Raw genomic sequence first — 23,700 nt, 5'->3', positions numbered from 1 at the left:
CTCCTCCTTGGAGCCACCTTCAGATTCGTAGGGAGAAGGGAAGGTAAGTCAGTACACTGCTGAGGCATTATAAGACGTCAGAGAAAATGCATCATGAGAAACGATCCGCCAAGAAAAGTTGTCAGTTGACTGCAATACAGCACTGTGCTATTTCTGGGTATGTGCGACGTCAAGAAGCATTCTAGGACGATTGGACTCTCCTTCTCCATCAGACCCCGCTCCGTGGCAGTGGTGACACTTGGCCCTCTGAAGATGATGCTTGAACCAGTTTGGCCACCACGTGTGTAGAGAGAGAGTAGCTTGGCCTTCACATTTTCAGAGATTCGTTTTATTACTCAAATTTTCTCTTTTTAAGAGCACCCAAGACTGAAGGACTAATTTCCCTGCTTTTCCTTCTGGGTGTCTCTTTCCGAGCTTTTATTTTACCTTCCGCTATCTCCTTGGAAGGATTTTTGGGAAAAATGTCCATCTATCTAGCCTTTATTTTCTTCTGTGGGCCTGCCACTCTTCTAAATGTTTACGTAAACCACCTCACGCAGCCCGGCACTGTTGCTGTCCCCATCATGCACATTTTCCAGATGAAGAGATCAAGAGAAGGGAAGTGTTTCTTGCCCCACATCTCAGAGTTAGCTAGTGGCAAGGCCATGCTTTGGCCCCTTCCTGTCTGACTCCAGGGTGGGCCCCGGTACCCACTGTGTGATACTGCCTTTTATGGGATTCTGAGTACATTCACATGATTATTTTGTTAAAAGCTTGCTCCCCAATTTAGCAGGTTGTGTTAAGTCTCCCGAATAGTGAATATCCATTTATTTATTTGTTTGTATCACAAATTTACATATGAAGGTAAAATCTCAAAATACCAATTAATTGCAACGAATCTTCTCCTTTCAAGCATATGGCCTGTAGGGTCTCACTCATAAAACGGAGGACCTCCAGAGAGTTCAGTTTTTTTTTTTTTTTCCTTCCATTTTCAGAGATACTGATTAAACTTCTGCTAATGCTAAACCTGCTCTGCCTCTGTACACGGATGGAGCTTTCTTTGTGCAGGTGGAGATGGAATGCAGTCAGCATCTCACAACAGATTGCTAGCTTTGGTATTGTTTAATTGTCCTTTCCCATTGTCACACTGGAAAATGGAATCTGAGAAAGAAATCACTTCAGGGTTCAAAGCAATCGAACTCAATATTCCTATTCATACATCTTTGTTACATCTTCTTAGTCATTATTGAACATCTAATGGTATTTTAACAAGTGCTTTTTAAAAGCAAACTGTTTCTATTCATTGTAGCATATTCTTCGTTTTAATGAATATTGCTACATTTTCTGCATGGGTTTCTAGCCACATTTTACCAGAGGAGAAAATTACAGCGTCATTTTCTCCCATTGATACTGTTTCAGCTGGCTAAAGCTGAATTGGATAAAGTCCAATTCTCCATTTTCATGTGATACTCCCTCCAAGCCAACAGCAGAGGCTGGAACAATCTAATAGGAGAAGAGATCGGGACAGGCCAGCTCGGGGTGGATGATGATGACCTTGGGGTAGGAAGTGAGAGCCACAGATAGACCATTTTCTGTGACTTCCATGTTAGTCCTCGCCAAAGAGCTGCTTTTTCCTGGCATCTGGCTTTCATCTAGAGAACCAATATCATGGGCAAATAGATTCCGGTTTCATTTGCCAAAGCCCTGGTGTGTTTATCCCAATAAATGGCACCAACAAAAAGGTGTTTGTTAAAAATACAAGACTTCTTCAGAGCAGATGCACTGCTTTAACTCATTAACATCTCTGTTTCTTCTTTCTCAGTTCGTATCTTTCACATGTAAGAATTTTGTTACCTCTCTTTCCTTGCAACTCGTATATTGCCCGTTGGCCTCCAGCAGCCTTTTTAAGCCATGGTTGCCGGGAAGTTCCTCTTCCAGAACTCACTTCTCTGCTTTTTAACCACTGTCTGCTTTATTATTCTATGAGGAGAATTAGAAGTGGATGACTCTGTTACATTTTAGAAAAATAGATTTGGATTTGTGGGTTCTGCTCTTTGAACTGACACACGTGGCCGTCCTGCATACATAAGGCCCATTATATAAAACAGACAAAATACATAGTTTTTGTTCTCCCTCACTAAATATCCAAGGATTGTAAAAAAAGAAAAAGTGCCTGCCTGAAGAATTTACAATGTGCTGGTAAGAGACAATGGACGTTAACAATTGGGTGGAAATTGCGTTCTTGTTGCTACCACTGTTTGAAGAGAGTAGTGAGAAATCCTGTATTAATCTCCCTTAGAACTTTTCCCATCCTGATGCATCGCATGTTCACAAAATTCTAGAAGGCCAGAGCTTGCTCTAAATCAAATCTAAGCACTCTGTATCCCCTGGTTTTTAGTATGAGATCATTCTTTAACTATCACGTAGCGCTTGGCATTAATAATCCCTAATTAATACTTAGTATCCTGCGCTCTTTGCTATCATCGTAGCAACTGTATTTTTAAGTACTGTCTTTCCCTATTGCTGCCTGTTTTCCGTGATCACCCCCATACTCTTCTGTTTGACCACACTAATTAAGCATGGCAACCAAACTGAAACAATAATAATAAAAATAATTTAACCTCCTGAAAGGTGATTGTCATTCCCTTTCTTTATTTGATTTCCATTCTCTTTCCGGTCTGTCCCTTGCTTTAATGTGGCTTCTGTAAGAAGCTGCTTCTCGCCGAAATAAGAAATGCCTATTAGCAGCAGGGCGTAATGAAACTTTTAAGAGCCTCTGGTCTGTCCTGGTGTTAGGGCAGCATCACAGCTAGAGCACTTTCAAGTTTAAATGCCTCCCAGCAGGAGTGGGGTAGCTCCTGCCTCAGTACCAGCTGTTCCTGGGTCTCTGTCTTAAAATCATGACTACTGTCAAGTCTTGCTTTTTGGCCTTTCTTTTATTTCTCTCAGCTATGGTTGTCGTTCCACTATGCAGGACTCACGTCGCAAACCCACTTAAGTAAACCATGGGTTTTACTCTTAATTTTTAGGTGTTAAGAGTTGTTTCCTTTATGTCATTTTTTTTTTCTCATGGAGTTGGACCCATCCAAAAGGGTCCCAAAGATATTGGAAGCTGTACCACTTGGAACTCCCCGACACAAACTAGCTTAGGAAAAATGGAAATGTATTTTGTAAAGTAATTGTACTTATTATTGTAATTGTAATTTGTATAAGTGAAAACTTCAAGGGTGTGGTAGTCCAAAGGACATCACCAAGATCCATTTTTTAACACATTTTTCTCCTTCCTGGGAGAAATGCTTCCTTCCTGGGCCCTGATTTGATCCCTCTCTCTGCTTTCAGCTTCAGAATCACATTATCAGACTAGTCTCACGGAAGAGGAGACTTGTGTCCCTGACAGGTCAACAGAAAACCCTTCCATTGAATCTTCTAGCATATTTTTTGGTCTGCCTTAGGTCAACACATCCTCCATCTCCAAATGGGTCATTGTGGCATAAGAATGATATCCACTCTTTGGGTTTAGCCTAAAGTTTTTTATTCTGTGCCTGGAATGTGAGCATAGGGTTGACATCATTGGAAGCAAACGGGCTGAGAGTGAGGCTCAGAATGTTGGGTTGACCACGCAAACATTGAGGTTTCATTAGCACCACGTGAGGGAGTAGCCACCGGACACCCAGAAAGCATCTGTGTACCAGAGAGCTCCTCTGCCATTTCCCGCACAGCCATCCAATGCTTGAGCTCTCAGTGCTGGGAAAATCCACGTATTACAAGACATTCCGACTGTGGGGCTCACCTGGGTGTTACAAAGTTCTACACTATGTTAGGCTCAAATCTGAGTCTTCTAACTCCACCGTCGTGACACTAATGCAGGATGAACTTACTCCCATTTATCCGCGGCAGTTACTTACATATCTGAAGGAAGTCTTATCTTCTCCAGCCTAAGTATCCTCAGGTCCTCAACCAATCTTTGTGCTGACATGATACCATCATCTGAAGGCTCTCTAATTGATCATCCTTTGAAGTGTTTGGTTGAGAAGTAGCCACAGTACGTCACGTATTACCTGATCCACAATGCAATTACTGTCCTTACTGTGTATTTTAGATATCGATGAGTGTAAAAGGATTGTATTCACTTTCATTCAACTCTCATTACCATGTGTTGAATCCACTAAATTCTTCCAGTATATTGCATAAAATTGTGCTCAAGTTTTTTGCTGGAAATTTAAACTCACGTAGTGTTTTTTAAATACTGAATTTAAGACTTTATTGCAGTCACATTTCACCTCATTAGATTTAACAGTTTACAGATATTATTTTATTCTTAATTACCCTGAGAATGAGCGGTCCCCTTCAGCCTTGTATCAGGTCTTGTTTGAGGAGCATGCCTTTGAAATCTTCATAAACATTGTTTATAAGACTTGAGTAGTTGAAAGGTTGACTTAGCGAGTTTTGTTCTTGGAGGTGTGGTCTTCTGGGAATCTGTCCCCATTTGCCCCCCAGACAGCTTACAAAACATCCCTTCACCAGTGGTTTATGGGATCTTGCTGAGATCTCTTGTCTCAGAGATCTGTCTGCATCGTAACTTTCAGAAAAATCAGCTCAAGATTTGCCCCACTTTAAAATAATGCCTCAATTATAAAGTATTTTTCTTAACTTTGATATTTTTACCTCAATTCACAGGAATTTTTTGTATTGTATAACAGGTCTACTTAGGCAACTAAAGTTTTCTGGAATCTCAGTTATCTGCTTGAGGTTCTGCTTTTACATCTGCAAATTCTTTCATACTTTAAGAATTGAGTGAGCCTGGAAAACAGAACTCAAAGTGACTGAACGGTACCTTGGTACCTTCATAGCTGACAGAAAATTATCAGGAGTTCTATAGAAAGACTGTTTCCATATTCTAGCTTTCTCACTCACGTTGCCATATGCCTCTTATTACTCAATCCATTTTCTTCCAGGCTTTTGTCACTTTCTCTAGTTCTTCGTTATGTGACTGTTCTTTCATCTCTTCTGCATGCACACATTAAATTTGATAACTGGCAGGGAGATTTCCCATTCTAGTGACATCGATCCTAGGAAGAGAAAACCATTTTTTTTTTAAAGACAGGAGACCTGGGCTTGAATCTTGGTTACCATCTCCTAGTTCTGAGATGTGCATGGAGATGTTTGCACTCCCTTACCAGCAGCTCCCTACTTCAAAAAATGAGGTCTTTAATAAGTGCCTCATTCTGTTGAGTAACAAAAAGCACTTTGTCAAGCACCCGGTCCTCAGTGGCTTTACTGACCCAGCAAAGCCCAGTGCCATAATACCTAGTTCTGTGTTCTTTTCATCCCTATTTGTTTTGTCTCCAGTGCTGGGTCCATTGGGCGCTGAAGTCATACTGGTTTCTTTGCTGTTTACCTCTTTTCCTCATGACAGGGATTTTTTGCAATGTGTACATTTCCAGAACTAAGTGTTCTTAACCTAGTATTTAAGAATATTGCAGTTAAAGTCTCTGGCCTTTATATAGTATATCTTTGCTTTCCTAACATTGAGGGAACCTTTCCACTTATTTCCTCACTTGAAAACTTATGATTCTAACAAACCATTAGAGAGGGTGGGTGGTGGGGGAATGGGTGAAATAGGTGAAGGGGCTTACAAGTGTACTTACCTTGATGAGCACTGAGTAATGTACAGAAGGGTTGAATCACTATATTGTACACCTGCAATGAATATAGCGCTGCATGGTAATTACCCTGGAATTAAAATTAAAAAATAAAGAAAAAGCAAAAGAAAACCTATGGTTCTTTTATACAATATATATAATTACGACACTGTATTATTCTCTCCTCCTCGGTTGCTGTTACTTATTTGGCATTCCCATAATTTTGATTGATGGCACAAAAGTTTATTTTCTCCTTACTCTCATTTCTTTCTGTGTGTGAATATAGCAAAGCATTTCTTCTCAGCCTTATCTAAACTGTTTGATTAGCTGCTAATGTGCAAAATCATTAAGGGGGGATTCAAACTGCTAAAATAAGGAACCGATGAATTCCAGCCTATAGGCCGCAGTTCAGACTCTTAGGCTGAGTGCTTTTTCAGAGAGGCAAACAAAAATCAGCAGGGCTGCGGGCACTGTGTGAAATTTGCAGGGTACTATTATATTCTGTAAAAAAGTTAAATGTAGTTGAAATAAAGACCTCTCAGCAGCATGTAACGTGGGGGTAGCTGCTTTAGAACATGAAATAAACAGCATACCATAGCAACGGTATATCCAGCTCTGTAATCTGACATCCATTTATGAACTGTTCAAGGGGTATCTTTCTTTGAATTATAGAACTTTATAAACTACTTTGAGTTGCACGAAGCTCCAACTATCCCAAAGGAAAAGATTAAGACTGGTCAGCCGGTCAATTGAATGGCTGTGTCCTGATGTGGGAGCCAGGTACTGAAGTATGGTATGCTCCAGTTTTATCAGGCTATACAGTAGGTACTATTGCCACGCTACAACACCACTATTATTAGCTATCAGTAGTGGGTCAGAACACTATCAGTATATCAAGTGTACAGCCCTTGGGAAGAACTATGAGGACTTGGTAACTGTCCATATTACTAACTCCCAAGTGGGAGTGAAGTACAGAAACAATATACTAATATGTTCCATGCCCAAGCACATAAACTGCAAGAAAAATGAAAATTTTAGGAACTACAACAGGGAAACAGAAAGCTAAATATGATCAGTGGATTTTTAGTCGTATCAATATCCTGGTTGTGGTGGTGTACTGTGGTTGTGCAAAATGCTACCTTTGAGGAAACTTCTCTGTGTTATTTCTTGGAACTGTTTGTGAATCCACAATTATGTCAAAATTTCAATTCAAAAAAAAAAAAGGAAATGTTTTAAACTCCTTAAAAACATACCTCTCATTATTTAGATTGCCATTGTGCTATTATAAAGTACTGAAATGTTCTTGAAAAATGAGAAATATAGCATAAGCCTTAAAACATAATGAAAGAGGAGACTATGACACATCAATGTGAACCTTATAGCGTACTATGAGTCTTAGATATGTAGAACTCAAGTTATCCAGTATCACAGACAAGTTGGCAAAAAGAGAACATTGGTGGTTGAATGCAGTGCCATTGTTTTCTAGAATAGTTATTTTTTTTAGTACAGAAATTCGTGTTTAAAATAGTTTCAGATACAAAATAAACTCAGTTTTCATAGTTTTAAAGAGTTATGTCATATTTGTCCTTTCTCAGTCTCGTAGGATTTAATAAGACCTTGTATATTCTTACACTGGGTCTAGTAAAATTTCACATTTCAATTTAAAAACGATCCCATAAATAGCCTATGAAATCTGCTTTGTCAGTGATACTACTTCTATTTCATAAACTCTGGTATTTTTTTTTCCCTAGGGATTGCTGTGTGGTTTTAACTACACATAATAGCATATGTAAACAGTATTACTTAAGTTTTAGGTTGACAAAGCTGAATCAATATTTTGTTTTCAATTGAATGCATCATTAATAAGAACTACTTCAGGGACTTACTGTTATCTTTCATGAAAGATGTTCCCAAAAGGCTGTAACAGTCAAGAAGTTCAAATAATTGTGTGATGTGTATTTTTAATGGCAAGAGAATGTTATTTTGAAATTTTTATTCTTCCGCCGGGACTCTGTGTAAGTTCCACAAAAATCACAACCCACCAATCAATCAGTATGTGACAGATTTGGTCACTTTTTTGCCTTTACAAATTGCAAATGTATCTCCATAAATACAATATTTATGTATTATGGAGATACAATACAATAGATAAACAATATTTAATATTGTTCAGATTCTTCTTTTGCTTATGCAATTGAGCTAGAAAATAGTAATAGCTTTTTTCACAGCTTTGTCCCATTCTATAAAGGAAATTCTGTTACAGAAATATTCATTGATCATCTGCAAAATATAAATATTTTATGTATATTCTTCTATAGACACACAGATACATGTGATTCAACTTTGTTTTTTGAAATATAGTCTCTTGATGTTTTGTATATTTCTCTCACTGTTCCATAAGCTTAGATTACAGGATTTTTATCTTTGTCACTTATCGCAAACAGGAATGGAAATAAGTACAGTATCTGTGATCATTATCTATTTAAGGACATATATTAGCAATTCATGTAGAAATATAAATTAAAAAAATATACAAACATGTATGTTCATAGTATTTTATAACCTGGAAGATAGAGTTTAAAAAGCAGAAATTGTCATGTTTGTTTAGTTTTTATTATATAGTTGTCCATTTTGTACCTATAGAATAGCTGCTTTATGGAAGTTTTATGTTTCTAAGCATATTTTTGTTTCAAGAATCAGTTGTGTTTTATATTTTTAAAATATTTTGAGCATTGTATCCTACATTTTTATATAATATGTAATTGCACGTTGTACAATGGCAAACATATTTTTGATCACGACCATCATTTACACTTTCCTTATTACAGTATAAGTTAAAGTATGTTATGCTTTCTTTTGTAGTTTGGAAGAAAATAGCTACTGAGTTAAAATATTTTGCGGAGCTCTGAAAAAAAATAGTTGAGAGTTCTTGGTAGTATTTTTTAAACTCTCATGTGAATAAGAATCCCCTAGGGGGAAAAAAAAAAAAAGAATCCCCTAGGGATCTTTTGAGAGTACGGATTTCACATTCGGTGGGTGTGAGACCTTACATCTCCAGGCAGTTTTGTGTTGTCGCTCCACTGACCGCTCGGAGTGGCACAGCTCTACAGGCTAATGGTATTTACGTGATAACATGTAGACTGTCATATATATTGCTGTACGTTTGTGTAACCAAACAGAAGTGTGAAGGACAAACCATGAAATCAGAGTTTAAGCTCTTGATTCTGTATTTCCAATCAAGTGAATGGTCTGCATTTCTCAAGTTCGTTGACATTTCTCATTGACTTATTTTCCAGTCTAATGCCTTTTTCTTTTCTTTTCATTTCTAAGCTCTTTTGATAGCATGTTTGTTTACCAGCAAAGAGGACTTGGGCCCATTGAAGAAGACACTATCCTTGTCATAGATCCAAATAATGCTGCAGTACTTCAGTCCAGTGGAAAAAATCTGTGAGTGAAATTACTTATGTTGTTATTAAGGCTTGTGCTACATGCATTTTGTTAATATGTAGCATTGGTTCTGGTTTTGGAAAGGGTGTATCCTACAGTGCTGGTGGAAAAACAAGAGACTGATTGGGCCCTCCCATCTTTCATTTTCTAAATAGATGGTTCTAAACCCAAATGAAATTAGAATCACCTGGAAAGCTTAAAAAGAAAACTAGATTGAGATTTGGTCTGGGATGGGGCCCAGGCATCAAATTAGTACTTTTAAACCTCCCCCAGGTGATTCAAATATGTGCTCAAACTTCATAGCACCATAGATACTCATAGCTAATGAAGTGAGTTGCTGGTCAGCTTAGATCTGAAGATTCAAAAAATTTTTTCAGCATAAAAGTGACATAACCAAAATCATCAAGTAATCGACATTAAGAAAAAAGTCTTCTTTCTTCTGATCTCAAAGTGAAAACTAAACAAATGTTATTTCTAGCTTTCCTTAGCATGCATAGGTAATTTGGCTTTGAAAGACTTACTATTTGGTCTTATTCCTAGATGACATTTGGCAACCAAAAAAAATATATATATATTGGCTGATATTCATGGTCACTGAATGGGGCACCTGCTTACAGAGTGTCCTCAACCATTTTAACCTGGCTGCTTCAGGAACTATCCCCTGCTCCATCTGCTTAGGCAGAGGAAAAGCCAGGGAGTCATCCACTCTGAGCACGGCTGCATATGAAGATGATAATAATTAGATTTTTTAATAGGATTCTAGGATGGCGAGTCAGGGGCCAAATCCTAATAGGAGCTCTACCACTTAGTGTGTCTGAGCCTGTCTTGGGGCTTTACCCATGAATCAGAAGCATTCTCTTTCCAGAAAGGAATCAGAGGAAGGGAGAGCAACTGCTGCCAAATGAACCTGCCCAGCGGTGGGGTGTCTGCTGAAAGCAAATCATAACCCTCGCATCCAGTCACCAACACACAGAATCTAGTTCAGTTAATTAGTCAAGATCAGTGTGTTCCAGTCTTGGCTCATGCGGAAAAAAATCTGCGGTGTCAACGCCATGGTTAAGGCTAGAAGACAGACAGCTTGTGGATTGTCAGATGTCACTTGATCACAACCACATGAAGATCTTGCCCATGTGTTTGTTAATTCTAAGTTCCTTAAGCCTGTGAGTTTATAGTTAATTCTCGTACTCAGATCATCCCAATTAATTTGTTAAATAGATTAACCTTCTCTAATGATTATTCAACACACCACTCTGCTTAGATGAGCATGTCTGCTGGAAGGTGTTTCCTTTGGGTTTTATTGTCTTTAATATTAATAATTTAATATTTTATATTAATACAGCATTACGTTACCTTGAAGTATGTTGAAGCTATTCAAACTATATAAACCCATTTATATTTTTCTAGACAATTTGCTTTATACACATTTCTAAAAATGTTTATATGATTTTTGAACTCATTTTGAAATTGATGTTATTTGTGTTGTTAATATACCATACCTTGGGGACGCCTGGGTGGCTCAGGGGTTGAGCATCTGCCTTCGGCTCAGGTCATGATCCCAGAGTCCTGGGATCCAGTCCCCCATCAGGCTCCCACAGGGAGCCTGCTTCTTCCTCTGCCTATGTTTCTGCCTCTCTGTGTGTATTTCTCTCATGAATAAATAAAATCTTTAAAAATACACACACACACACAAACACACACACACACCATGTTTTGTAATGACTCTTTGTAATTGTAGGCTTCATTTATAGATTTCTCAAAGATTAAATAAATACCACCTGAGACGTGTCAAGGGCTGTTTCTATTATAACAGGTATTTTCATTTATTTTATATTGGTTATATTGGTCTTTAGTAAGGTGGGTACACATTTATCAATTCATAAATTTACGTTACCTTTATAGATTAATTAGCAAAAAAATTCCTCTCGTGTATACTTAGGGAGTAATTATATAATTAAGACAATGGTTTTTATTTTTCAGGTTTTATTTGCCCCATGGCTTGAGTGTAGATAAAGATGGAAACTACTGGGTCACAGATGTGGCTCTGCATCAGGTAATCTTCCATTTGGCAGCTATTCAAATAGAAGTTAATGGAGTTATGCTTTTGAAACGCTCTGGAGCTGTCTGGGCCTTTTTCTGTCGCCCAGTAAGTGGATAACGAGAAAATGGAACTGCCACATCTGAATGTTTCTTTTAGAACTCAGGGCTGGAAGAAGCTAATATGTAAAGAATCAAGTCACCCTGCTGTGTGGGGCTGGCAGGAGGCTTTGGGCCAGATGTGAGGCTTCCCTCTCTTTGCTTTTCTGTGTCCTCAGGTCTTAGTTCTGTTTTATCCCTTGTGTTGGATGTTGTTGTTGTTGTTTTTCCCTAAACCACCTTAATCTCCTATAAATCCAGGCAAGATCTTCAGGTACATGCACGTCTATATATAAAACATCACATTTTTGTTGTTTTTAAAGGAGGTTATGTTTCCACCACAGAATAGCCAGAAGGTCTTCCTCTCAAAAGATGAGCTTTAATATCCATTTTATGAATAGGTGGCAAAGGAGTATGAAAACTAGGGAAAAACCCTGGAACTGAAAGGGCGTAACTACACTGGTCTTCAGACATTATCTCAGTGAACATTAATTGCTCCTGTATTAGCTGGAGAGCATTGTACTGTTAGCCAAGGAGAGACAAAAAAAAAAAAAGGAAGTGTGAGGTGGGTAGAGCGAGACCTTCAAGTGCTGGTTCCATTTGCCATGAATTACCTGGATGACCTTGAGCAGATCACTTCTGCTCTAAGAGCCTCACTTAAAGAATGAAGGAACCAGACCAAGTGATGATTTTCCGAGTCCCATCCAGTTCTCCGAAGTATCTTCTTCTAAATAAATCCCCTGAAAGCTTACACTCTACTCGCCTGTGAAAGTAGTCTAAGCCAGTCAGTGTGTACCTGTAATAACCATGCAAATTGGTTAAGATTTTTGTTCCTTGTAAAAAAGGTGTTCAAACTGGATCCAAACAGTAAAGGGGGCCCACTGTTAACCCTGGGAAGGAGCATGCAACCAGGCAGTGACCAGAATCACTTTTGTCAACCCACTGATGTGGCGGTGGATCCAGACACTGGAACCATCTATGTCTCAGACGGTTACTGCAACAGTCGGATTGTGCAGTTTTCACCAACTGGAAACTTCATCACACAGTGGGGAGAAGGTAACTCAATAAGACTCTTGATCTCTGATTGTTATTCTTCGCCAGTTATACTAAGAACTAAGGACGGCCACCCCTCACATTCTTGAGGATATAACTGTACTACTGTCCCCTGCAGTGGGAAAAGCAGGGCCTCTGTATACATCCAGTTGGCTATTTTCTTATACACACCCACACCACACAGTCTTGCAAGAAGAAAAATGAATGCTTCAACCCAAAAGTGTTGTCCAAATAGGGAGAAAGTCCATAATGCGTTTGTGGGTAAGAGATACTATGGAATAAACTTATAAACTGCTTCACCTTATTTTCCCCCCTGGTTCCAGACATTTCAAGGTTTTACTACCGTGAATTTAGAAAATTAGAAAACCTTAAAGTCAGACTGGGTGATTTTACAAATTGTATATCTGAGGTTTTTCTTTGTTCTGTAGAGTCTTCTAGAAGCAATCCTAAACCAGGCCAGTTCAGCGTTCCTCACAGCTTGGCTCTTGTGCCTCACCTGGGCCAATTATGCGTAGCGGACAGGGAAAATGGTCGAATCCAGTGTTTTAAAACTGACACCAAAGAATTTGTGCGAGAGATTAAGCATGCCTCATTTGGAAGAAATGTATTTGCGATTTCATATATACCAGGTACTTCATCTTTATTTTTTGTGTTTTGCCATGTTACACTACTCTGTCCCTAAAAATTATTTGTCTTATTATTTGTGTATATATGCTCATTTAATGAATTTTTTTCTAAGAGATAGAAGATGCCTTATCAGATGCCTTATCTGATGCATATCAGATCTTAATTATTTTAAAACTGTTAGTGCCTTGTAAATCATTTTCAACTCATGAGACCCCGTTCTTTAAATGGGAATGGGAAAGAACTCAAACTTAACTGTTTGTAATAAATTCAAGAATTGTTCCCAAACATTGATTTTCACTTTTCCTTAATTATGATCATTTGCTCTAGTTATTAAATGATTCATATTATGTCTTCACACATCATCCACAGATGGTGTATCTGTGAAAAAAAATCAGCATTCAAAATCCTTCTGCTTCTCATTTTTTTCAAAAGCGGTGGCCAAGTTTCTTTTTTTTTTTTTAAGGTAAATATGGAAAGTAAATGAAGCTTGTATTTAAATGCCAAGAGGAATGACCAATAAAACCCGGAATTTTTTTCTCCTTTTCAAAATAGATTTTCTTGATTTGAAGAAAATCAGAAAAATGATATAAACTTATAGGCTCCAGTTGATTCATATTACAAAATAACTTGCATAAGAGTTTTCTTTAAATCACGAATACTTGAACAACCGAAAATATATTTCTAAAATGCACATATAATTTTTACAATATATTTCATAGATATAAGTGCACCTCTATTAAAGAGCATAGGCTATCTGTAGTCATCACTATTATATTTACGTTTCTCATACTATTAAGGTTGCATATGCCTGCAATCTTCCTAAGCAGCCCCCAGGATATTTAGGAAGTGGAATTTAAAGGACTCAGGTGACCAGATAAGGAGCAAGTTTGGCTTCCACAAGGAATAGGTTATAAAGTAATGAAAGACTCTCATTAATGTCAGTGAGAAAGAAATTCTCTTGTTGGTTTTTACTTCATACTTACAGAATAAGCTTGTCAAGACCATTCATTTAATAAAGAGGGTGGTCAAGTTCATAAGTGAATAAAAATAAATATGAGGAGAAAAACATTAAGAGAGAAGATGAGAGAAAATCTGGTTAAAAACAGAATCTAAGCAAAGACAAAGTGTATTACACAAATTGGGCTTCTCTCTACAATCTTGCACAATAGTAATTGATGCAGACAATGCTGATTTTTTTTTCTTAGTATGTTATGCTAAAGAACCTTTTCTTGAAATACTGAAGAGAAAAATTAAAAGATCTTCGATGGCAGTTCAGTTTGATGTTTATTTTATTGTGTTTTAAGTCTTTAAGACATAATGTTCAATCATCCGAAGTGTTTATTTAACCCCACACATCACAGTTTCTATTATTTTGTATAAGCACTACTATATTAAGAAATAAAATTTTGCTACAAAAACTATTCACAGAATCAATATTAATGGTCTGATTGTTTTAATTAGGAAAAAATAGGTCTTTGAATATCTGAAGTATGCATCTCACAGTTTCAAACTTCAGTTATCTGAAATCAGATGATTCTGTTTCTACAGTAACTTCACTTCCTGCCTTTGTGTATTTTTCTCTGATTCTCCTCATGTCGATAGCATAGCACTTATTTTTTAAACAATCTGCTGTCCCACAATGATTGACTCACTAGGGTGTCTGTGATATCCATGTGTCTCTGTATCTGTATCTGTTCCTAAACCTGTATCATCTGTATCGATATCACTACCTGCGCATTTCTGATTTTACAGGCTTCCTAGGTAGAAAAGGCCTTGCAGCTCCTGGTTTTCTTATTATAAGGGGGTTTGTGCCTTACCAAACCTGTTTGCCCCGTTCCTATTTCTCAAGATAGATTTGCTTAGTGTTTTATTTTTTACTTTTGTTTTCGATTGTAAGGATTAGGCCAACCACCTGAAGTTAATTGTGTAATATACATGCATATATTTGAAGGCCAGTCTTCTCCATATTTTATAGAAAGATTAACTGGATGTATCATCACAGGTTTGCTCTTCGCGGTGAATGGGAAGCCTTACTTTGGGGACCAAGAACCCGTCCAGGGATTTGTGATGAACTTTTCCAGTGGGGAAATCATAGATGTCTTCAAGCCAGTGCGCAAGGTATTCACACACATTGCCTATGTATCAGTGGTTATGGGAATGAACTAAAATATGAATCTTGGCATTCAATTTGTACTTGGATAACTTTTTAAAGCTGTAAGGAAATGTGATAACTTTCTTAGCTAGGTTGGTAGGAGCTTCCTGTAACTATGTTTTATGTAGAATAAATACCCTTGCCCGTTCTTAGACCAGTTTCTTCAGATGCTAAGTAACAGTGTCTGCATTTCTAAGGTTCTTAGTAGACTTTGCACACCAGAGCAGGGTGAAATTCACTGGAGTTGGAATACCAACATCCAAGAAGAGAAGGTACCACAATATGTTAAATTGTACTTTTGTAGTTCTCTCGGATGCAACAGAAATCCCGTTTGCTTTTTGTATGCTTGTTACTGCATTGAGCAACAAGACTTGAAAGTATCACTTTCTGGAATTTATTCAAGTCCTGAAGGGTTGGTTTAGGACAGAGACTAAAGGCTAGTTTTGACTTCGTAAATGGATTACTGGTGCTTATTCTAATAGTGCTTTTTACAAAGCACTGACTAGTTTGGTGTGCCCATTGCCCGCTGTCTCTTCAGTGTACTTTCTGTGCAATATGATTGCCAGAGTGATGAGAACGTTTGCATACGCTGCCTAAATGTGCTTGTGGCAGATCATTTTAGAAAATTCAGCCTGCTAATATGCTGCAAATAAGAGTTATTTTTCAAAACATGTAAAGATATATTGGCTTTACTTGAATCAAAATGTAACTAGAATGAAGCCCGGGACAAACTGTATCTCCATATTCATGACTCTTACAATATTCTTTAAAATACCAAATCTGCTAAATTAAAAAAAAAAATCTTTAAAATGCCTCAGAATTTGAGACATCTGTCTTTAGAATACTGACAGCTAGTCTGGGATTTGTCAGAATTCATTCTAGAGAGATTTCTTAAGTATCTACTCTGTGCCCGGCACCATGCTAGATAGACACTAAGGATATGACGGTGAATTGGGTCAAGGTGTATGTAGCCTGCACAGCCTCTCCCTCAAATGGAATTTCAGCAAAAGTTAGAGGATCTGAACTGAACCCAACTGAATCTGAACCAAAGATTGCAATACAAATTCCTTTTTTTTTTTTTGAGTTTCTATTCATACACAACAAATAGGACTTTTTCACACTGTATCACCTGAAAAAGCAATGAGGAATCAAGTATCTAATCATAGTACCCCTGCTGAACGAAATTCATCACATTGAGAACATATATTTTACTTCAGTAGTGTTTCAGATCCTTACTGATTCTCTGATCTTCATTGTTGTGCCCCTTTAAGTTTACTCCCTCATACCTATTAATAAAGCGAGAGACTTAACTTCCTTTCGGGTCTTTGCTTTGTCCTGGCATGCTGTTTGCCTTGATTTTTCTCTTAACGGTGATACACTGTGTCAACGAGGACGTTAACTTTTCATTCAAATATGCATCTAGAAACCAAAGCGATGTGCTACACGAGAAGCTAAATTCTAAATGAGCCTTATTCTCATAAAAATATGAACAGCCATGAATGAAAACCTCAGAAAGCATTGTGCCTGAACACTAGCCCTCAGCACTCAGCGATGAATAAGTCACAATTTGTCAGTCAGTACAGCAAACTTGGAGTCTAACTCCAAGGTGATATGTGCTTTTCCTTTCAATAAACAAGACTTGATATTACGCCAAATGCAGAAATGTGTTCTGTGTTGACTCAGTGAGCTAAAATCCGTTTGTGAATCTCAGAACGGCTGTTTGGTTACCTTCTCAGCACAGAGATTTAATTGGGGTGAAGGAAATCACATGGTGTATCGACTCCTACAAAAGAAGAGATTCTTCCTTCAAAACAAAAGTCAAGTATTCCATGCTGTGTCTGCACCTCTGTTTGTGCCTGCCCACCCACCACTTACTTCCGTGTGCACTTCAGTTCTCCCTTTTCTATTATGTTCTTTAGGAAATTTTATACCTGAATGTATGAGCTCCCTTTTTATGTCTGTGCAGGGAGGCTAAGACAGTAGGACAATAAGGAGGATGGTTCTATCAAATGGTATCACAGAGGTATGAGGGCAAAAGATTCATAGTCACCTCCCACTTTTGTCTCCCCATAGTCACAGGAAAGACTATGGTCCCTAACATCTGCTTGCATGCACACCCTGCAGGCTGGCATTTTTTTGCCTTCTTACTTTTGCAAGGCAGCTTGTTTGGAAAGGAATGATCCCTGCCACTCCATCTCAAAAAGAAAAGAAAAAAAAAAAAAAGTGAGCCCAGATTTATGTTGCTTCTCCAACCAGTGAGCCCAGATTTATGTTGCTTCTCCAACCTTAACAGTGGAGATTAAAATTTACAATATTTGACAATATTTGAGGTCAAAGTTTCACATAAGCAAAATTATGTATCCAAAGCTACAGAGTAAATAGCACAGCTCGACCTTATACACAAGTCTTTAGACCCTAAAATGTGTCTTACCTTTTAATCCCCTGAGGTTGCACGTTGGTATAAACTACAGCATAACTTGGTACAACTTCTTAGAGAACTGTTTTTAAAACTTAATGTCAAGTTTAAACATTATTTGGTGTTAAAGCTAACATAATTAGAATTATGTTAAAGCTAACATAATTACGTTACAGAGAACGCAAATCCCTTATGCATTTTTAAGACAAAATAGAAGATTTTGAGAGCAGGTTGCCATGGGCTGGGTCACCAGATGCCCCAAGGGGGATGCCGTCATTCTTGTCAGTTTTACTTTGTCAGGGAGAAGAAAGAGAAGAGAGAAGAAACCCCAGAAGAGTTTACAAAGCTTGGATGGAAGATCTTTAAATCCATTCAACTCTGAAATCCTCAAGCTTAATCCTAAAGTTTACAATGTGATTTTCTGTTTCAAATGACACAAAGCAGTAAAAAAGTTCATTAGAAAGATTACAGTTGAATGCTTCTGACTACAGCAGAAACAGAGGTCCCTAAGTCCTATCCACTGTCCTCCCTCGGAGCCCCCTAACAGCCACAGAATATTTCCAGCAGAACCCTTGGCTCCCTGGATCAGTTTGAGAACCACAGACAGAGGTTTATTGTGACTGTAGACTTGAATTGACCACATACTCCGATTTATTTAAAGGAAAATCCTTAGCCAAAGAGTAGTTCACACACTTCCTCCGCCCCTTACCTTTGTTCTATTGTACTATGTTTCCTATCAGAAAATATGAAGCACTTTACAACCACCAATTTTACAAAGCAGTTCCTAAGAACAGGTTTTTGGTACAGGGGAGGATCTGCCTAGAATTTGCAAGTCTGCTGCCACCTATTGGTTGAACCCAAAATAAGGATGAACATTGAATTGACTGGCTTGTGAGATTCCAACGAGGCAACATTTTGATTTCTGGCTTTCTGTTCTTCTCATGCACATTTGTCGCAGCTCATTTGAAAGTACAAAGGAATGAGCCTCCTTGGCATGGCTGTCTCATTTTTCTTCTCAGTGTGACAAACTGTTGATGATTTTCAAAGTAGCGCAGTTATCTCCAACAGCGTGTGGTCTGTCCCGACTCATTAGTGCGCTCTGTCCTCAAGCAAACTGAAGTGGGCAGATGTGGTCTGACAAGACCAGAGTCGGGATCTGGTCCTGTTCGTACGCACTGGTCATATTTTTGAGAACTGTATACTCAGGCCTACTATCCTCAAAGGTGAAAGAAATCATCCATGTCCTGCCAACTGGAGGACATGTGGCACATTTGAAAGCTTCAGTAGCCAGAAAAGAAATGGCAGCAGCATGACATTTTAAGCTTCTCTTGCAGGAACTAGTCTGGTGACCTTGAGAAAGTCACAGAAAGTGCTCCCTTATCTCTTGTGTCCTCATGACTGAGATGGTGGTGATTGGGAATGGAAATATGTCATGAAGAGGGATCCCTGGGTGGCGCAGCGGTTTGGCGCCTGCCTTTGGCCCAGGGCGCGATCCTGGAGACCCGGGATCGGATCCCACGTCGGGCTCCCTGCATGGAGCCTGCTTCTCCCTCTGCCTGTGTCTCTGCCTCTTTCTCTCTCTGTGTGACTATCATAAATAAATAAAAAATTTTAAAAAAATATGTCATGAAGAAAGACATCAAAACACTGCATATCTGAAGTAGGCGAGAAAGCCCAGGAAGTACTTGGTGCTCAGTTTGTTTCCTTATGCTGACTGAAAATGCTGCAGACCCTGGGCCTCATAGTCACCAAAGCCCACAACGGCTGCCCATCTCCTTGTGGGCCCTTCAGAAATAGTCTGAATGCCCCGACTCTTCTCATCAGAAATATATAATTAGTTTTTCAGGAAACACGTAACAGCTTGATGGGAATAATAACAAAAAGTAATACTGAGTCTTTTTTGCTTACATAGGTTAAAACGGGCAATGTGATAGTGATTAAAAGAAAAAAAAACATGAAGGCAAAAACATAAATACATAGGTAGATAAACGCCAGTATACAAAACTGAAAAACTAAATCTTATAAACATTCACTTTTAAAAGACTTGAAGGTGGGGCACCTGGGTGGCTCAGTCGGTTAAGTGTCTGCCTTCAGCTCAGGGTCATGATCCTGGGGTCCTGGGACCAAGCGCCTGCCTCGGGCTCCCTGCTCAGCAGGGAGTCTGCTGCTCCCTGTGCCCCTCACCCCACTCATGCTCTCTCTCTTGTTCGCGCTCTCTCTCAAATAAATAAAATCTTTTTAAAATAAATAAATAAAGACTTAGAAGTCAGTGCTGAAGGTCCCTTTGCATTTTCCATCACATCAAATTATGAACGCTAGAGTTGGTGCCAGTGAATGTGTGAATACCTCTTCTTGGCCTAGAGCTGCTGTGACAGAGTTATAGTTTGTTTGGTTTGATTAACAGGCTTATTGTGTGCTTTGCTTTGTTTTTCTGCTCTCTCATGAAGAATTCAGGTATAGGCTCACCACCCTCATGTGTGCTTCTTATTTTGGCAGCACTTTGACATGCCTCACGACATCGCTGCATCTGAAGATGGGACTGTGTATGTCGGGGATGCTCACACCAACACCGTATGGAAGTTTGCCTTGACCGAAAGTATGGTTTTCACAGTATTACTGTCTGTACTGTCCCTCAGTTTTATTGCTTAAAAGCATGTGACAAAATATTTGCATTTCCTTCTCTTTTTATTGATAGGAGTGGGAAATCAAAGTATAATTCGTAGTTGTTAAAAGACCTGTTTGGTTTCATTTCAGGGATTAAATTAATTTTTAAAAAGTAGAGAGAAACATTTTTTTTTTTTTTTCCTGGCAGTTATCCCCTTGTTTCCACAGATACTCCACAGGAAATTCTTGATGCCTGGAGTAATGTCTGTTACATTGAAAGCCAGTGTTAATTCCCGCTTAGTTCCAGAGGGAGATGATGGCTTTGGCAAAGCAGAGGGGCTGACTGGCTTCCACATTGGTATCACTCCCCATGTGGCTCTTTAGCTCTCAGTACTGCTGAGCATCAAGGCATGCCAGTACTGGTGTCAGACACATATTATCCCAAGCAGGAAGCACTCTGCGTTTTCCCTTTAGACTTCATCTTTGTTCAAAATACCAAACTATTATTTCATGTAACTCAAAAGTATGTCTGGGGACAGAAGAGCTTCTCTATTGGGACCAAGCCAGCTAGTGTGGGGATTTTCTAATTGTAATTTCCAACATTATTTCTAATTCGTGAAAAGCATACTAACCCAGCCTCTGCTATCATACTAAAAAACATAAGCTTTCTAAATTCAACAGTAATAAATGCTTAGTAGGTCACAAAACCCAAAGTCCAGAGGTGCTCTTAAAATATGGCAGGGTCCAAACCATAGGAGAAGATAGGAGTTAAGCAAAGGAATTGAAGATGGTAAATGTGAGGCATCAGGAGCTGCAACAGGCAGTTTTAGATAGAGAAATAATAAGGGAATTTGAATTGATGAAGATAAATAACAATTATAACAGGGAAAAAAATGTAAGTCATAACAAAGAAAAGTAAAATCAGGGGTCCAAAAACTTTAATCAGATACCATACAGATCTTTGAGCCCAAGTAAATTTGGTAACTGCAATCTTCAGAATTGTCCTTTGAGTAACTTTTGCTATTTTGTAGTAAGGACTCAGGTAAGGGTGATTGCACAGAGGTGTGCATGGCCTGTTCTACTTCAGCAATAGCTTCCCATTCCCCTGGCAAGTATAGCTTTCTCACAACCTGTCTCCTCAAACAGGAACCAGAGGGTATGGGCAGACAGGAAAGTAAGGAGAAGAGTGGATAATTCCCAATTTCAAGACTAAACCCAGGCTTTTCAGCATAAGAAAAAATGAATAAATACTTCTCAAGCTAGAAAAGATCTCAGAAATCTAGACAGTATCTTCATTTTGTAGGTAGCAATAATGCTTAAACTCATTAAGATTCTGGTCTAAGGATCTTAATACCACCCTAGTGGTCTGTACTCAACAGAGATGTATATCCAAGTCCTCTGGAGAGGGCTTTTATAACACACATGGCCAGATCCTACTCATGATCTATAGACTGAAGAAGGGTAATAATATGTGTCTTCTGGAAAGGCTTCCCAAGTGGTTTTGACACATCCCTTGGTTGAGAAGTGCTGCAACATAGTGTTCAGCTTTGAAAGAGAAAAACCCTCTGGGTACAGTCCAGAATGAAACCAAATAATAAATCTCAAAAATAGTACTTTCGGAACAGTCAAGATTGCCATTGGAAGCTACGCAGATGTCTTAAGTATTTGCATTCTAGTATTTAACTAGTCAAATCTATTTATGTCAGCCAGAAGACTGATGACCAAACATGGAAGATTTAGCAATCAGTCTAGATGTCCACATGAAAACAGAACCACTTGATATTTCAGGAATAATAAACTATTATGAACTCCAGAAGGAAGATCTCATTTTAAACAGGGAGAGTTTAGAAATATTTCAGCTTTTGCTAGGAGATTTTTATCCAGGATTCATGGGCCTGGCACCTAATTAGTGATTTGTCTTAAACTCTTTTTTTTTTTTTTAAGATTTTATTTATTTATTCATGATAGAGAGAGAGAGAGAGAGACACAGGCAGAGGGAGAAGCAGGCTCCATGCCGGGAGCCCGATGCAGGACTCGATCTCAGGACTCCAGGATCATGCCCTGGGCCAAAGGCAGGCACTAAACCACTGAGCCACCCAGGAATCCCCTCTTAAACTCTTTTGTAATATGATAATGCATGTGATGAATTAAGGAAATATTTTCTACTGAGCAGAAGTAATGCCAAAATTAAGTTTTCAGGTTTTTTTCAGAGATTCTGACTTTCTTTTTCCTTTGCTGTGCTATGTTACAGAAATAGAACATCGATCAGTTAAAAAGGCTGGCATCGAGGTCCAGGAAATCAAAGGTTGGTCTCTTCTGACTCTGAAACCCAAGGCTATTTGTGCTGAATTCTTTCATGGCTCTTGATTTCACTTAAAAAATGATCAGACTAAAAACATAATATAATCTGGTAAATTATCCATAACTTCTACTGTGTACGGAGCCTTTAAACCTGTATGTTGCCACTGTTTTCTCTGATAAATGGAGTGGTAATAATGAGCTCAAACTCACCGATTTCAGGTGCTAGAAAGTGATTCTGTACAAGTGGGCCAAAGACATTCAGGGAGAAAAAAACGTCAGTCACTTTTAGAAGTACGTTAACGTCAGGCAAGCAGAAAAATACCCTCCAGTATATTGGAAAAGGCCTTCCTTAATGGGCTCTAGTCTAAATGAGTGAGTTACTATGATAGGGGCCTGAAAAGATGAGCTGCTCGCTAAGCTCCAATCTTAGCACCATTCACTGCCAGCATAGACCGAGGGCTATCTAAGGATAAGGTACTCTAACAGGCTTAGGGGGAATGAAACTGTGTCTGACTTCAGAACACTTACAACCTATAAGGAGAGAGAGAGAGAGAGAGAGAGAGAGAGAGAGAGAGTGAGTGTGTATGCGCGCACACATGTGTGCATGTATGTGCATATATACAAGTAAGTATAGCTCTAGTATAGAACAGTTGGGAATGGGAAATGGAATTTAGCTAGTAGTAAACAACCACTGGTTTTATTAGGAATCCCAGTCGAATTATTTTCTCCCTTCCTTAGGACCAGTGTATACGTGTACATGTTCTGCTATCGGCAGGGTTTTGACGTGGTCATGTGAAATCAAGAACTGACTAAAGGCGCTCCTAATGTTTAAGTAGCAAAGTGATTCTGTTACTAGTACTTTACAAATGATTCACCTAGATATTCAGACCTAACCCTAGGCTTACTTGTTTTCCTTTTTCATGAAAGCAGGTGGAAAGAGATGCAAAGAAGCAAGAACCAAGAGGGAGTTTAGGGATTTTATGTAGGCAGATAAGAGAATATAGCCGGCTCAAGGTTGGAAGGGGTAAGATAATATTATACAATAAGTAAATAGCAATTGTTTGACATTTGTAGAGATTCAACCCAGGTGACTCTACTGAGTGGCATTCATGCCACAGCCCTATTGAAGAGTTCCTGATCCTTTATTTTTCTATGATTGTTACATACAGAACTATTGGTAAGTTGTTTGCTCTAAAGATATTGTTAGTAGTAATGGCTTTCATTTATGGAGCACAAACAATGAGCTGTACAAAAATGACTGAGTTAACAAATCCTTACACCAACCGTGTGATAATTGCTATTATCCCCCATTTTACATATGAGGAAATTGAGTATCAGAATTACTA

The 23,700-nt window shown here is 38.5% G+C and overlaps 1 protein-coding gene across 12 annotated transcripts in view; it reads left to right on the top strand.

The window, feature by feature from the left end:
• Nucleotides 1-23,700, top strand: part of PAM (peptidylglycine alpha-amidating monooxygenase) — a 150,443-nt gene that overhangs the window by 117,935 nt on the left and 8,808 nt on the right. For all 12 annotated transcript variants that reach the window (XM_025438445.3, XM_025438444.3, XM_025438443.3 and 9 more), the window contains 7 exons: nt 8,952-9,068; nt 11,046-11,118; nt 12,047-12,257; nt 12,683-12,883; nt 14,884-14,999; nt 19,946-20,045; nt 22,305-22,358. In XM_025438445.3, the coding sequence (XP_025294230.1) occupies nt 8,952-9,068; nt 11,046-11,118; nt 12,047-12,257; nt 12,683-12,883; nt 14,884-14,999; nt 19,946-20,045; nt 22,305-22,358 (872 nt within the window). The remainder of the gene's footprint in view (nt 1-8,951; nt 9,069-11,045; nt 11,119-12,046; nt 12,258-12,682; nt 12,884-14,883; nt 15,000-19,945; nt 20,046-22,304; nt 22,359-23,700) is intronic.

The sequence above is a fragment of the Canis lupus genome, chromosome 3 (genome assembly GCF_003254725.2).
Source record: "Canis lupus dingo isolate Sandy chromosome 3, ASM325472v2, whole genome shotgun sequence".
Classification (NCBI taxonomy): domain Eukaryota; kingdom Metazoa; phylum Chordata; class Mammalia; order Carnivora; family Canidae; genus Canis; species Canis lupus.
The sequence above is the reverse complement of the archived record's forward strand: the minus strand, read 5'-3'. Positions and strand labels throughout refer to the sequence as shown.